The sequence below is a fragment of the Mirounga leonina genome, unplaced genomic scaffold (assembly GCF_011800145.1).
Source record: "Mirounga leonina isolate KUSES-001 unplaced genomic scaffold, KU_Mleo_1.0 Mir_197, whole genome shotgun sequence".
In the NCBI taxonomy this organism is placed as follows: domain Eukaryota; kingdom Metazoa; phylum Chordata; class Mammalia; order Carnivora; family Phocidae; genus Mirounga; species Mirounga leonina.
Window position 1 is genome coordinate 13,001,716 of NW_023270494.1, and position 14,915 is coordinate 13,016,630.

At 56.4% G+C, this 14,915-nt stretch overlaps 1 protein-coding gene across 1 annotated transcript in view; it reads left to right on the forward strand.

The window, feature by feature from the left end:
- Positions 1–175: 175 nt before the first annotated feature.
- Positions 176–14,915, forward strand: part of CACNG4 (calcium voltage-gated channel auxiliary subunit gamma 4) — a 56,098-nt gene continuing 41,358 nt past the window's right edge. The window contains exon 1 of the mRNA XM_035026217.1: positions 176–395. Within this exon, the coding sequence (XP_034882108.1) occupies positions 176–395 (220 nt within the window). The remainder of the gene's footprint in view (positions 396–14,915) is intronic.

Sequence of the window (14,915 nt, forward strand, 5' to 3'; positions counted from 1 at the left end):
GCAGGCGGAGCTGCAGCCCGCGGGCGCGCCGAATCACCCAATAGGAATAGCGGGCCGCCGCCCCCCGGCCCTCGGCCCCCCCAGCCCCGGCGCCCCCGGAGCGGCGCGCGGAGGGCGGAGGGCGGGCGGGCGCGGCGGGCCGGGCCGGCGGGCGGCGGACTATGAGGCGCCCACCATGGTGCGATGCGACCGCGGGCTGCAGATGCTGCTGACCACGGCCGGAGCCTTCGCCGCCTTCTCGCTCATGGCCATCGCCATCGGCACCGACTACTGGCTCTACTCCAGCGCGCACATCTGCAACGGCACCAACCTGACCATGGACGACGGGCCCGCGCCCCGCCGCGCCCGCGGCGACCTCACCCACTCGGGGCTGTGGCGGGTGTGCTGCATCGAAGGTACGGCCGGCCCCGGCACCCACCCAGCCGGCACCACACACGCGCACACGCACACCCCGCCCGGGGTGCCGGCCGGGAAGGGGGTGGGCGCGGCACTGGCTTCGCGCGGCACACAAAGGAGCCGGAGCGAGCGGGCGGGTCCCCTCGCGGCCAGCTGTGCACCAGCTCGGGGTCCCTCAAACCGATCCCACAAACTCCACGCACACGCACACCCCCTCGCACACAGACACAATGAAACACACCGAAACTCACGGGCGCGCGTGCAGCCCGAGACCGGAGCGATCCCGAGGGGCCGCGCCGGAGCCCCCGGGGGAGGTGGAGGATGGCGTGGGGGCGGGAGGAGGCTGGGGTTGGGGGGAGCGGACCGGAGAGGAGGGGAGGGAGGAGGGGGAGGGGTTGCTTGGCAACCGGTGTCTGTGCGATTGCTATGGTAACTGGCCATCCTGGGGCGGGGCCGGCCGGGGGCGGGGAGCGCCGGGGCCGCTCCTAGCTCGCTCCAGGCCGGGGCCGAGGGCTGGGGGTGGGGGCCGGGCTCGGAGCGGCTCCGGGCGAGCGGGGTCGCCGGAGCCTGACGCCGCCCAGACCCTGCTCCGCCGCCTACTCTTGCATGGGGCCGCGGCCCGCTGCTCCCTGCTCGGTGGGGAGGGAGGGGTGCGTCACCGAGACTCCCCCCCCACCCCGACTCGGGGAGCAAGCCGTTCGTCGCGGTCCCTCGACAGGGAGGCTGCGGGAGACCTCGGCAGGACACCGGAGTGCGCAGGGGCGACCCGCGGACCGACAACTGCCTGGGAGGGGCGTGGCCGCCCCGTCGGGGCAAGAGGGGCGGGGCGCTGCGCCCCCCAGATGCGCGAGGAGGCCGTGTAGTGGGTGTTGTAAGGTTGGAACGCCTCTGGGGGCCGGGATTGGGTGTCCCGGGACCGTGGGGACCGCTCCCTCTGCGGGAGGCGCCCGGACGCCTCCAGTGGCTCAATGCGCCCGACTTCAGCGCCTCCCGCCCGCCCTGCTGCGGAACTGGAACTAACAGGTGGCTGTGGAGGGGCGGTCTGGTCCCAGCCAGGTTGTGGACGGGGCCTGCCGCTTGGTCTTGGCTCCCAGATTGGAGGAGGGATGGGGGGAAGTTGGCGGAACGTTCCTTTCCGATATCCTTGGACAGAGTTTCCTCTTTCTTTTTCTGTAACCTTTTCCCGTGTGTTAACTCCTCCCCTCCGTCATTCGGGGAGTTCTCCCACACACTCAGGCTTCCTTACTGCAGTTACGGCCCCTGCAAATAGTTCAGCGGCGTTGGAGCTTGGTGGAGGTTGGTAGGGAGCTCTTAAAGAGATGGCCCTTTTTCTGGCCGCATTTGGAGGCCTCTTAAAAAAAAGGCTTTATAAAGCTGGGTCGGCTCCGCCAGGTTGAACTTGCGCCCTTCCCCTCCTCCTAGACCTGCTCTGGCGGGAATCCTGCCCACCTCTGCCCCCCACACCCTCTCTCAAACGAGGCTGCCTTGCCCTTTGCAATCTGGAGTTTAACGCCAAGGCTAAGTGGAGTCTTGGAGGAGCGGGCATGGGCAATCAATAGTTTGGGAAACACGGCCACACGAAGGATCGGTGGGCCCACGATCACACCCTCCCCTTTTCTTTTGAAAAACATCATTTCTGGTGTGCAATTGCTCAGATCACGAACACCTACTCTTCTCATCTGGAGAATGTACCCACGTCATTACCTGCCACAGCACCTGAGCTAGACACAGAAGAGGGGCTGCAGAGCCCCCATGTTCTGCCTCACAGGCTCTGCGTGGCACGGTAAGTCATGCCACTGTCACCTCCCACATGCACACGTGGAGCCCAGGCCTCCCAGTTTCCCCGTGGAAATCGGAACTAACTCCTCCACAGCGGCGAGCCTGGCCTCTGCAGAGCAGCTCGAATGCCTCCTTTATTAATTCCTCATCCTAATTAGGACTGATGCTGCACTTAGCATCTAGCCAGCTGCCTGGAGCCATTTGCACCCGGTGTTCATCAAGAGAGCCCCAAGCCGATCTGGGCAGCTGGCTCCGCTGGCGGAGGGAGGGTGGGGAACTGCCATCTGGGGGACTTCACCGTAAGAACTGAGCTGCCTCTGTCATCCCCCCCACCCCCACCTCCCACTTGAGCTCAGGGGTTCTGAGGGCCGAGCCAGGCCACATCCAAAGGCTGGAACATCCTCGTACCAACCCAGGGCTGGGAGCGCTGGTTCAGGATTCCTTGTTGTGGCTAGCATCATCCATCCCTGGACCTGGGTGGAAATTGCTGGCAGACCGCGGAGAAGCACAGTCGCCCGACCCCGGTGATGCCTCCACCTGCCAGCGAGGGTCCAGGCCAGGACCCGGACAGCACAGCCATCCCAAGCTTCCCTGGGGCCCTGGTCACCCCAGTGTTGGCTTTGTGTGTAAAATGCATGATTTCCACCTGTTCTCTAGCAAAGTACCCCCAAAGCTTGACATGGGGAAAAAAAGAAAAGAAAAGATCAAGCCTCTGGGATGAACCTGGAAGAAATCCTGTAGCCGGCCTCTAACAAAGCACTGGTTGTGACAGTGGGACTCGGAAGGGTTTGCTGGCAACTCACAGTGATTCCGTTTCCTGGTTGTCTCCCATCGATGATGCTGCCGGGGCCCGGAGAGCCCAGCCCTCTGTGTACTGAAGGCATCCCTGCAGTCGGACAGGCCCGCCTCCAGCCGGCCAGGGCTGCCATCACCCCAGCTTCTTTCTGCCACCCCCACCCCAAGCCCCTCTATTGGACAAGCGCTCAGAGCCTGTGCATTTTAGCACATGGCATGCTCACAGCAGCCCCGAGAGGATGCTGTCTGCACCCCCGTCTGCAGCCGAGGGTACAGAGGCTCAGAGAGGGTAAGGCACTTGCCCAGATGCGCTCAGGTAGGAGGCTGCTGGGCCAGATTTGAGCCTTTGTCTCACTACAAAGCTCTTCCCACCATGTCATCCTGCCCTTTCCCAAACAGCTTCTGGGTTGCCATTAAAAATAGAACCAAGTACTTGACTACCCAGTGGAGCCTAGCTCTGAGGTTGGGCTGACAGCAGCATGAAGCCATTCAGAAGTGAAAATGTACAGGAGATGCCCAAATTGCATAACATACTCTCTCTCCCCTCCCCTTCCCTCCCCTCTCCTCCCCTCTCCCCTCGCTCCTCCTCTTCTCTTCTCTTCTCTTCTCTTCTCTTCTCTTCGTCTATTTCTGCCTCTGTTTCTGTTTCTGTCTCTCTCTCTCTCTTCTACCACGTTCTGGACTAGCCCATCCCCATCACCATCAGTCTCCTGCTCCCTCCCTTCCCAAGCCCACCTCATTCTTTCTTTGTGTCTTTGGTGACACTCAGCCCAAAGCTGGGGACACAGGAAAGAAGTCATGGACTTTCCTATCACAGGTATCACCAACCAGCATTTGTTCAATCTCTAATGCATTTTGCAATTAGACAAGGTAGAGAACGTAAGCAAGCATTATGGAGCATGTACTATGTGCTGGGAACAGAAGACCTCGTGTAAACATAGGAGGGGAGGAGACTGTGGGCCCAGAGGGGCGCAGCTTATGTCAGCCTGCCAAAGCCCCCACGCCCACTGTTAGCTCCGGAGTATTCGCTGGGGCCGCTGGAGGCCAGGGTCTGTGAGGGACCCACCTCCCTCACCTGGGCAACATCTCTCACACCCGTATACCCAGACTTCATTCACACCATGGCACACAGAGAAAAAGACGGGCCAGGAGAGAGAGAAGACAGCCACCGGGGACTACCCAGGGGCTCCAGTCCGCCCAGGCCCCGCCCAGTTGCCCAGAGGCCTGGGGGCGGAGCTTACTTCTCCAGGACCCTTGGAACGCTTTCTGGGCAGGTGCTGGGCAGTTCTGCCTTACCATGCTCCCAACATAGGACCGTTCAGAGATGTTCTGAATTAAATAATGTCCTTTCCACACCCACTCCACTCCAGGCACTGGGCTGGGGACTTTTCCTGTCTGTGTTTGCTTTCATTTTCTCTTGCAAAAACTCACAGGCAGCCTGTCCAGTCAAGCCCAGGTGGGTGGACAGCAGCTACAGCAGGGCGCTCCCAGCTAGTCACCTCACCTGCCGGCTCTCCTTGGCCCTCTGGTGTTGATAATAACAGCCATCACTTAGTGAAGACCTCCGTGCAGGACTATGTTAGTTCATGTCATTGTCAACAACACTTCAAGGTAAATATTAATTATCTGCCTTTCATAGATGTAGAAGATGAGGCTTAAGATGGTCACAGCTCTTGAGTATTAGAGAATGTCTTCGGTCTGGACAGATTAGCCTGGCTTTCCACCAGCCAGAGGATGTCGTTTATTTGAACCACACAGATTTGAGAAGGGGCAAGTAAGGGGGTTGTCTTACTCAGTTTGAGCTGCTGTAACAAAATTTGATAGAGCCAGTGGCTTAAACAACATTTATTTCTTAGAGTTCTGGAGGCTGGAAGCCCAAGATCGAGCACCAGCCGATTTGGCTCCTGGCTTGTAGGTGGCCCCTTCTCATTGTGTCCTCACAAGGTAGAGTGCAGGCTCTCTGGTCTCTCCTTATAAGGGCACTAATCCCATCATGAGGACCTCACCTAAACCTAGTCACCGCCTCCAAAGCCCCACCTCCAAATACCACTGGGGGTTAGAGTGTCAATGTATATGAATTTCGGGGGGACATCAGCATTCAGTCTGTTAGAGGGCTGTTCTCCCTTCCTGTCCCTGCTCCCTAACTGGTACTCACTCTCTAGTCACTCAGGAAGGGGACCTGGCAGTCCCTTCTCCTGTCCACCTTCCCTTAATGCCCTGGTTCTTCACTGCTTTCTCTCTTCTTGTAAGAAAAAACCAGGTCCTTTTAACTGGACCCGGTTGACTTAGTGAGGAGAAGCTGGGGATCCTGGCGGTCTGATTTAAGGACCTCACCACAGAGTCGGCTTTGGAGGACCCCCATGTGAGAGGCTTCAGAAAGGCTCAGTAGGAAAGCAGCAGGTCTTTAAAATAAATCTCCTGGGCACACACATCTCTCTGTGTGCCATGGTGTGAATGAAGTCTGGGTATACTGGTGTGAGAGATGTTGCCCATGTGAGGGAGGTGGGTCCCTCATGGACCCTGGCCTCCAGCGACCCCAGTGAACAGATGGGGAGACTTGAGATTTTCGGGCTATAGTCAAAGAAGGGCAGCAGAATCATCAGATCCAGAGTCTCAGAGGTGAGGGAAGCAAAGAATGGCATAGCCAAACTAGAGCTGTGGAAGAGAGCCTGGTGGGCCTGAGGGGAGGGGCCTAGCTGATCTGGAACATTCCTCCCATTTCTGACTTTCTGCTATAGAAGCCCCAGAGAGCCCCTTGCCGCCAGCCTGTAGGTTGAATCAGGTTCATGTGGCCGTGACATGGGCCAGCAAGAGGGGTTGGGCGGCAGGGGAGCTCCTCCAGCTGGAAGAACCTCTGAGATTACTTCGTTCAGTGGCTCTCGACCTTTTTTCTGCTAAGACACACACAGAAGGGCTATAAGTCACCGATCTGCCGGGCCTGCTTCTATTCATTCATTCATTCATTCATCCATTCACTTATTCATCATTCCATACATATTCACTGAGTCCCTGCTCTATGTCAGACGTGTGAGGCTCTTAGTCACAGCGGCGGACGGGACAGACTCGGTCCCTGCTCTCCCGGAGCCAACATTCTCATGGGGTAGCTGACACTTCCAGGTCCTGATAAGGGTTAGGACAGACACAGAGCAGGGGTGTGCTGGGAGAGGCTGGGGAGGGTTGCCATCAGTCAAGAGGACAGGAAAGAGCTGTTGGAGGACTGGAGGAAGACCTTCCAAGAAGAGGAAAAGGCAAGCTGAGGCTCTGAGGCAGGAAAGGCTGGGCAGGGCTCCAGCACCCGCATGGGGGTCCCGGAGAGGCTTGGAGGTCAGGATCAGGGTCAGTGCTTTGAGGGGTTTGGGCCAGGGGAGTAAAGTGATCTGACTTATGATTTTAGAAGAGCCTCCGGCTGCACATGGAGAGTGGAGACTCTGGAAGGCAGAGGAGGCCACCAGGAGACCAGACTGGAAGCCTGGGGCTAACAGGTGGCAGCAGAGATGGTGAGACGTGGTGAGAAGGACAGGCAGGAGGAGGTGAGGAGTCAAGGGCGACTGCCTGGATCTGGGGCTACGGCGGCTGCGAGACGGCGGGGCCGTGGCCGAGTGGGGAACACGGAGGAAGGAGCGGGAACAGGAAAGGAAATCAAGCATGTCCCATGGGGGTTCCAAAGTTTGGGCGACCACCCAACGTGCCCGCCTCCAGAAGTCATGCTGAGAAGTACCGAGGAGGGTAACTCGGGGGACCACCCTAAGTCCTCACGGTCCCGAGTGTTTGGATTCATCATCAACTGCCCATCACGACAGGACAGGGTTTGTCAACATCAGGACACCGACATTTGGGGCTGGGTTCTTCTTGGTGGCTGGGGCTGTCTTGGGCGCTGTAGGCTGTTTAGCGGCATCTCCGGCTTCTGCGTACTAGAAGCCAGGAGCATCCCCCTGCTGCCAAGCTGTGACAACCAAAAATACTCCCAGATGTCCCCTGGGCATGGTGGGGGGGGGTGGATTGGGGAGGCAAAATCAGCCCCCTGTGGAGAACCTCTGCTCTAAGGGAAGCAGCATGTAGGTGGGGGGGGTAGGGGAGGACCTGATTCCTGGCGGCTGGAAGGGGCTCCCCTCTCTTCTCGTTCCTTCAAGAAAACACGTGAGGAGAGCAGCTCTACGGATAGGGGGACCTGGCGTCTGCTTTCGGTGACTGGTGGCATAAGTGGTCACTTCCATTCCCTTCTTAAGAGTAATGACTCGCAGGTGACCCAGCTCACCCCCCGCCGGTGACACCCCAGCGTGTGTCCACACTGGGGATGAGAACTGCTGATGGGGCCTGAGCCTCACACTCTGCAGGCAAAGGAAACTCAAGGCCAGGGAGGCAAAGTGACTCATCCAAGGTCACACGGCTCGTTGGTAACAGGGAGCAGAAGGGGGTGTGGGGGCTGCCTGGTTAGGGCTTCCTGGGCATAGCCTCCCCTCGGGTGGGCACCGGGAAACGCAGGAAGATGAAGGGAGCTCACTCCCTCAGGGCCTTTCTCTGCCACAGCTCATCAGCTCCATCACAGTTAACCCACAAACACACACTCAGACCAGCCAGGGTCCTCCAATAAGGACGCGTGTCCCTGGGATCGGCTTCAGTAAGAGAACACACTGGTTCTAACCCCAGCGCCATGCCCAAGCCCCCCCGCAATTCTTGCTCTTCACCCCCATGGCGTTCTGGGAGATGCTGATGAGACCATCTCTTCCGAACTGCGAGTCAGGACACGGTACCAGACGAGGGACATTCCTTTTCTAACGTAACAATTTCTTTATGTGAAAACCTTTTCAAAGCTGTGAAAATGACATCACCTGATTTTACTCTATTTAGTTCTTCCTCCAACCAAAAAAAAGAGAAAGGAAAAAAGGGACGAGATTAAAAAAAAAAAAAAAGTAGAGGAGGCATTGGGTCAGAAGTAGAAATAAGGGCAGGAAAATAAGAGGATGGTTGAGTCCGATGAGCCCACAAAATGCATGCTGCAAAGGTTGGCCGTGTTGCTGGAGACGGGCCACTGCTTGTCTCTGAGCTTCCCGGGGCTGGGACGGAGAGGGGAGCATGACCAAATGTGAGGAACCCCATGTGCAGGAGATCACTGCTCAAGAGAAGCCTGATTGTCTCTGATACAGAGGCCTGGGACAAATGTATTCCCTGTCTCCTTCTATCGCATTAAAATAGACTCTGTTGAGGGACGCCTGGGTGGCTCAGTCGGTTAAGCATCTGCCTTCAGCTCAGGTCATGATCCCAGGGTCCTGGGATCGAGTCCTGCATTGGGCTCCCTGCTCCGCAGGGAGCCTGCTTCTCCCTTTGCCTCTCTCTCTCTATCTCTCATGAATAAATAAAAATAAATAAATAAAATCTAAAAAAAAAAATAGACTCTGTTGAAAAGGCAGCATGAGCTGCAGGCAGGAGGCCAGGTTTTCAGTTCAAATCCCAGCTTTCCCAGGTAAGCTGTGCAGCTTGAGGCAGGTTCCTTAACCTCCCTGAGTTGTTGTTCACATACCTGGAAAATAAGATAATGAAGCAACAAATGTGAAAGTGCCCAGCGCACACCTACAGAGTAGGTGCTCCCCAAACGGAATGCTTGGTAGGACAACACTGGGGGGACTCAGGAGTGCCCCTGGCCTCTGTATGCCAGGAGCTTCCCAGGTGTAGGCCTTGCCCCTTTGCATTTCAAGGGCTCTGTGATTTCTCTGCTGTGTCAGGACAGGGCTGGGGGCCAGACGACCCTGTGAGGGAAGCTCTAGGGTCTTTGGAAGCTCCAGTAACTCCCCTGGAAGCCAGGCTCTGCTGGCTCAAAGATGGCAGACTATGATGCCATACTCAGCCATGCCTGGCCTTGATTCTACTGTCCTGGAGCCAGGATGGGGCCTGGGAGCTGCCCTGTTGGGGTGCTGGGTCAGGAGAGTCCTCTGATTGTTTTTGCTCCCTAAACATCAGGATCTATCGCCTCACTTCCACCCCTCTCCCCGACTTCCAACTATCCTTCAAGCCAACCTCCCCCACGAAACCAACCCCAGCTCTTCCGTTGAGCTCCCGGAGGATTTATGCCCCAGCCGCAGAGCTCATGCACTGGCTTGTAGGGCTTGGGATTTTCTTTTTTTTAAAGATCTTATTTATTTATTTGAGAGAGAGTGGGGAGAGCACAGAGGGAGAGTGAAAGGGAGAAGCAGACTCCCCGCGGAGCAGGGAACCTAATGCGGGGCTCGATCCCAGGACCCCGAGACCATGACCGGAACTGAAGGCAGACGCTTAACCGACTGAGCGCCCCTGGCGCCCCCAGGGCTTGGGATTTTAACTGGAGCTGCTCTCACCCTTCCCCTGCCTATCCCTCCCCTCCCCCACCTCCGAGGATTACAGACCTGAAGCCAGGTCCCTCCTGTCGTGACATCCACCCTTCTGTGCCTCCTACCACACCAAGCCCACAGAGGCAGAGGTACTCCCAAGTGCTGTTTAGGTGTCCCTCCTCCTCCCTGGCCATTGCCCCTGTCTCTCAGAGTGTGGGAAGGCCACGGGGAAATTCTTGACTCAAGCCCAGCTCCAGAGCTTGGGAGAAAACCCACTAGCTAAAGCTGGTCAGCCTCCCTGGCTCACCTGCCATCACTACCTCCTGCCCCCCACCCCGGGGAGAGAGGCAGGGCAGGATGCCCACCCCAGCTCTCTCTTCCAGCCCCCATCAGCCCACATGGAAGCATCGGACACCCGGCACTGAAGTCACACGGACCTGGGTTTGAGTCCAGGCTCTGTCACTCATCAGACAAAGTACTCAGCCTCTCTAAACGTCCGTCCCTTCATGGTGAGACAGCCTCTGGGATCACTGTGAAGGTGTCGTGAGTAAACCTCACGCTTACATGCAAAGGGCTGTGTGCAAAATAACCTTCGAGGTGCGTGGCATCTTATAGATATTCACGGAGGGATTGCCTTCTCCCTGGCTCCATGTTTCCGGAACCTTGGAAATTTTCCCAGAAGAAAAAAGTTGCTCCACCTTTGCAGCCAGTTTGAGCGGGGCCCCGGGTCAGCTCACTGGCCCCCAGGGTCTGGGGAAGGAAGACACTGAGCCTCTGCGGGGATGTTTGGGCCAGCGGAGAACACGGGGCTGTGTCATCACCTCTCAGGGGCAGAACCGCTCGGAGAGGCTTCTGTGAACCATAAAATCAGAACCCGAGGGCTCTCAGTTAGGAGTTGAAATAGGGTCTAGCACCAAGGCAGTGCCCAGGGCGGTGACGGCGGCCACCCAGGCCGAAGGCCCCCACCCCATCTCCTGGTACTGAGGCTGCCGCTGCGAACTGCGGTGTGGCAGGACCTGGGCTGTGATAGAGGAGGACGGGGTGCTGGGCTGTGGAAACATCGGAACGGGGCTCAGGAGACCTGTGGCCTGATCCCAACCCTGCCACTGACCATCTGAACCGTCTTTTGCTCCTAGAGCCTCGGTTTGCTTGTTTGGCGAATTGGCAAATGATACCTGCCCTTCCCTCCATCCTTCCCTTCATCCTCCATTCTTCTTCCATCCTTCATCCCTTTATCCCTCCATCCTCCCTCCTCCCTCCATCCCTCTCCCTCCATCCCTCTCCCTCCACCCTCCTCTCTCCCTCTTCCTCCATCCTCTTCCTTCCATCTTCCTCTCTCCCTCCATCCCTTCCCTCTCCCTCCATCCTCCTCTTTCCCTCCTCCCTCCATCCCTCCTCTCTCCCCGTCCCTCCTTCCCTCTTTCATTTCTCCTTCCTCCCTTCTTTCTCCTCCTTCCCTCTTCCCTGCATCCTCCCTCTGTCCATCCTCCCCGCAGGGTTATGGGAGTATGCAGTGAGAAGGTACTTGGGAAGGTGCTGGTGAGGCCCAGTGGCCACTCCCACAGAGGCACTGCAGAGGGGACAGGACTGCACATGGAAACACGTGGGCTTGGCCTCTCATCACCCTGACACCTTGGCAAGGAACCCCATGCGGGCAGTGGCCTCCCATGTCAGATGTGCTCTTGCTGGCCAGTGTGGTCTCTCCTCAAGAGAATCAGCTGCGACTCCTCTCCCACCCACTCGGTGCTTAGCTCAGCCTCCGGCAAACACTGAGAGTCTGCTTGGCGCCCAGCACAGTGCCGGCCACCACAGAGACCAGACGAAAGCCACTTCCCTGCAGGAGCCCTGCTAGGTTCACCCCCAGAACACACCCGCTGCTTCCCCACCACTTCTCCCCACCTGGCTCCCAGCCTCTGTCATCTCTCACCCCGATGCCCCATGCAGGGTCCTGGCTGATGTCCCTGCCCTCTCTCCTGCCCCCCCAACCCATGCCAGCCCCTCACTCACAGCCAGGAAGACCTTATAAAAATATAATCAGATGACATCATTCCCCAGCTTGACACCTTTTGATGGGACCACAACGCATTTGTGATAAAGTCAGGCTCATTCCCTGATCCACGAAACCCTGCAGATGTGGCCCCACATACCTCTCCAACGTCTCCCACCAGGAGCTTCAGTTTCCAGAAAAAGAGTCAGGGAAGGTGATATCTGAACCAAGTCCAAGCGATGGTTAGTAGCATGGGGGCTGGTCAAAGAGACGTGCATTTGAATCCTGCTCTACCCTGCATTCCCTGCAACCTTGGGCAAATTCCCCAGCTGCTCTGAGGCTCAGTTTTCTCATCTGTAAAATGGGATACAGTGATAGACACCCCCAGGCAGTAGAGCCATTCCCCAAGACACAGAACCAAGGAAGAGTGGTCCAGGGGGACTGGAGACAGGACAGCTGGACTTCGGATGGGCTGAGTGCACAGGGTTTGGGACCACCCCTCTCTACAGGGATGAGGCAGGGCAGACCCAAAGACACAGGTGTGGGAGTCATCTGCTGGATGGATGAAAACAGTTCCCCCTTGTGATGGCATGTCAGGCCGTGAATGTGGAACCCCAGTGCCTTCGGTTCCCCCACAGGTCAAATGGCACTGTGGCATTTCTATTTTCTGAACTAAAACTAGATAAAAAGCGGGTAAGAGGTTTTCTATTGTTGTTGAGGGTATAAGAGGTAATACAGGAGGTGTTATTGGGATCCTGAAATGTTGGCATTCCTGGTTTGTTTGAGGAGGTGGCGGGGCAGGGGAGAGGTCCAGACAATTTAAAATCAGGACTGTCCTAGAAAAATCCAGACCCCAGTAACAGGTCATGTGCAAAGGCCTCAAAGCGACTGTTGTCACCAGGGCTGTATTCACAGGCCGGGGACTTGTGCAGTTGGGACCCCGTCTGTGTGTTCGGTGCTCTGCTGTCACCATCTTTAAATTCTTAATCATTTTTGAATAAGAGGATCTGCATTTCCATTTTGCCCTGGACCCCGTAAATGACATAGCCTCTCTCGAGTATCCTTCTACCTTGAGAAGAGCCTTTGTTGAGAAAAATGGGATGGAGAAGCTGGTACCGGAGGGTCCTGAGGTTGCGCAGAAATTGGCGGCTGGAGTGGGGAGCGGAGCTGGGTGCTGGAAGCAGACCTCACCTCTCTCTTTTGTCCAAGGGATGGCCACCAGCTCTCCACAAGGCCAGGGGCTGCCTCGGAGAGCAGTAGGACCTATAACTCTGTCACCGTGAAGCATTTGTGGGGTGCCTACTGAGTGCCTGGTTTCGTGCTGGGCTCGGTGGGCACAGAAAGTTCTCGGGGAACTTACCCTCTGGTTCCAGGGAACCCAGAGGAGACAAGGCGGCCACATACAATGGTGCAGGGCGTGGAGAGCTCCAGAGCATACCTGGCTGTCCGGGACTCCTCCTGGGGGTCCTATCAAGACCTGTCTCATAGGGCCGGCAGGAGGATCAAGAGGAAAACACACACAGGGTTCCACACACATCTGCTTCTCCATAGACGTGAAATACACAGCGGCTGTATGAGGGGCCTCGTGGAGAAAAGTAGCGCAGGGGGGGGGGGGGAGGAGGGCGCAAATCCCCTGGTGAGTGGGGTCTGAGCCCAGGCTCTGCCTCCCGCTAACTGTGGGGCCGCCGGCCAATCATTCCATGTGTCTGTGGAGCCTCGGTTGCTTTCTCTGCAAAATGGGGTGTTAGCAACAACCTACAGCGCAGATTTGCTCACAGGAGCCGAGATGAGATATGTCTGTGCTTAGCTCGAGCCAGGAATAAAGGGTCCAATGCCTGGTAGTTAGTGTCCTTTACTAACCCAGAGAACGCCCTGCACGTGGGACAGTGGGAAGGGGTCCCACCTGTGAGGATGGGTCTCAGAGGAAGGGAGACTTCAGCGAGCCAAACCACAAGCAAGGGAAAGCACTGCGATCCCTGAAGACTGCCCGGGGACATTTCAGGACACGCAGGCTCCCTTCCAGGGGCCGGACAGTCCGGCCAAGGCCGTGTCACCAGCTCATCTCTGCCACGCAGTGGGGGGAGGACAGCCCGCGCTCGCTTCCGGCCCTCGCTCTGAAAAGCCCGATAACAAGCGAACATTGACGGCCGGGTTCCCCTGGGCGAGCATGCTCTTCCCGGCTCGCATCTGAGCCCTCGCCCGATACATTTTCTCGCTTCAGCAATTTGGCATGTCATACAAAGGGGCTCTGATTTTTCCTGATGTCCAGCTTCTCTTGCATGAAAAATAGCTTTTGTTGTCTTTCTGCCCACGGATTCCTGCGTGTGAGTCAAGGCCAGATGCCTGGTGGGTGAAGAGTCCCGTTTGCTTAGCCGTGTGCGGGGTCTCCCTTCTTCCACCTTGGTGGCCCTTTGTGGCCTGTGGCCCCTGAGGTTCAGTCTTTCCGGCAGTTGCCTGCTGGCCCCTGGCCTGTGCCCCCGCCTTTGCTCTGGTCAGTTCCTCTCCCCACTGGGTGGCTGTGTCCCAAGGGTCCTTGTTGGGGTTGTAGCCAACTCCCACTGTCCCACCATCACCACACCCACCCGGCCAACCCATAGGTCTCCTTCCAGGAGTGTCCTGTGAAACCAATGCGTTTTGTTATTCCTACCCCCCAATCTTCTCTCCCTCCTTCCTTCCCCCCCCCCACCACCTCCCTCCCTCTCTTGCTTTCTGCCTTATATTCCTATTTCTTCCCCTTTCCCTTTGCTCTGTGCCATATTCAAATCACACAAACCCTCTCCTGCTTCCTGTTCAAGGCAGACTTTTTGGAAGTTCTTGAGGCACTTACTAGATAAAAATGTATTATCTTAAGTCTGTGATTATTAGAAGGTTTATTAAACATGGGGAGAATTCTATTAAGTAGCAAATTGAGTGAGTCAAAAACCCATAGATGTGGAACCTCTAAAGGTCATCTGGTACAAAATAGGAATATGGCTATGATTATTCTATGAGGCCAGGAAAAAAAAAATTGGAAGGAAATCCACCAAAATGTTAAAATGGTGGTCATGGGAACCATGCAAGATTTTTTTGCTCTCCTTCTATCTTCTTCAGATTTTCTGTTATGTTAGTGTGGGGGGGATATAGAAGCTTGATATTTAAATTTAAAAAGCATCGGGGGGGGGCACCTGGGTGGCTCAGTCAGTTAAGCGTCTGCCTTCGGCTCAGGTCACGATCTCAGGGTCCTGGGATCGAGTCTTGCATCGGGCTCCTTGCTCAGCGAGGAGTCTGCTTCTCCCTCTCCCTCTCCCTCTGTGATCTCTCTCTCTCTCTCAAGTAAATAAATAAAACCTTTTTAAAAAAAATAAAATAAATAAAAAATAAAAAGCACTAGGGCCTGTCTCCAGTCCTCAGACAGATGAATGGGTGTGTAGGTTCATTCAGCATTGACGGTATTTGTTCTCTTTATTCTTAAATGCCTCCAGGAGCGTGCTCCCCGGCATCACGCCCAGTCACCTTTTGTCGGTGTTTTATTACAGGCCACCCCTGACTTATAACCAAATTGATTCCTGGATGAAAGCCTCTATGAGCCGTCCACAGGCGAATTATTGTTTCCTGTTAAGCACAATTTACACACTGGGTTTACATTCCTAGAAATCCATCTCATACCATCAAAGTAC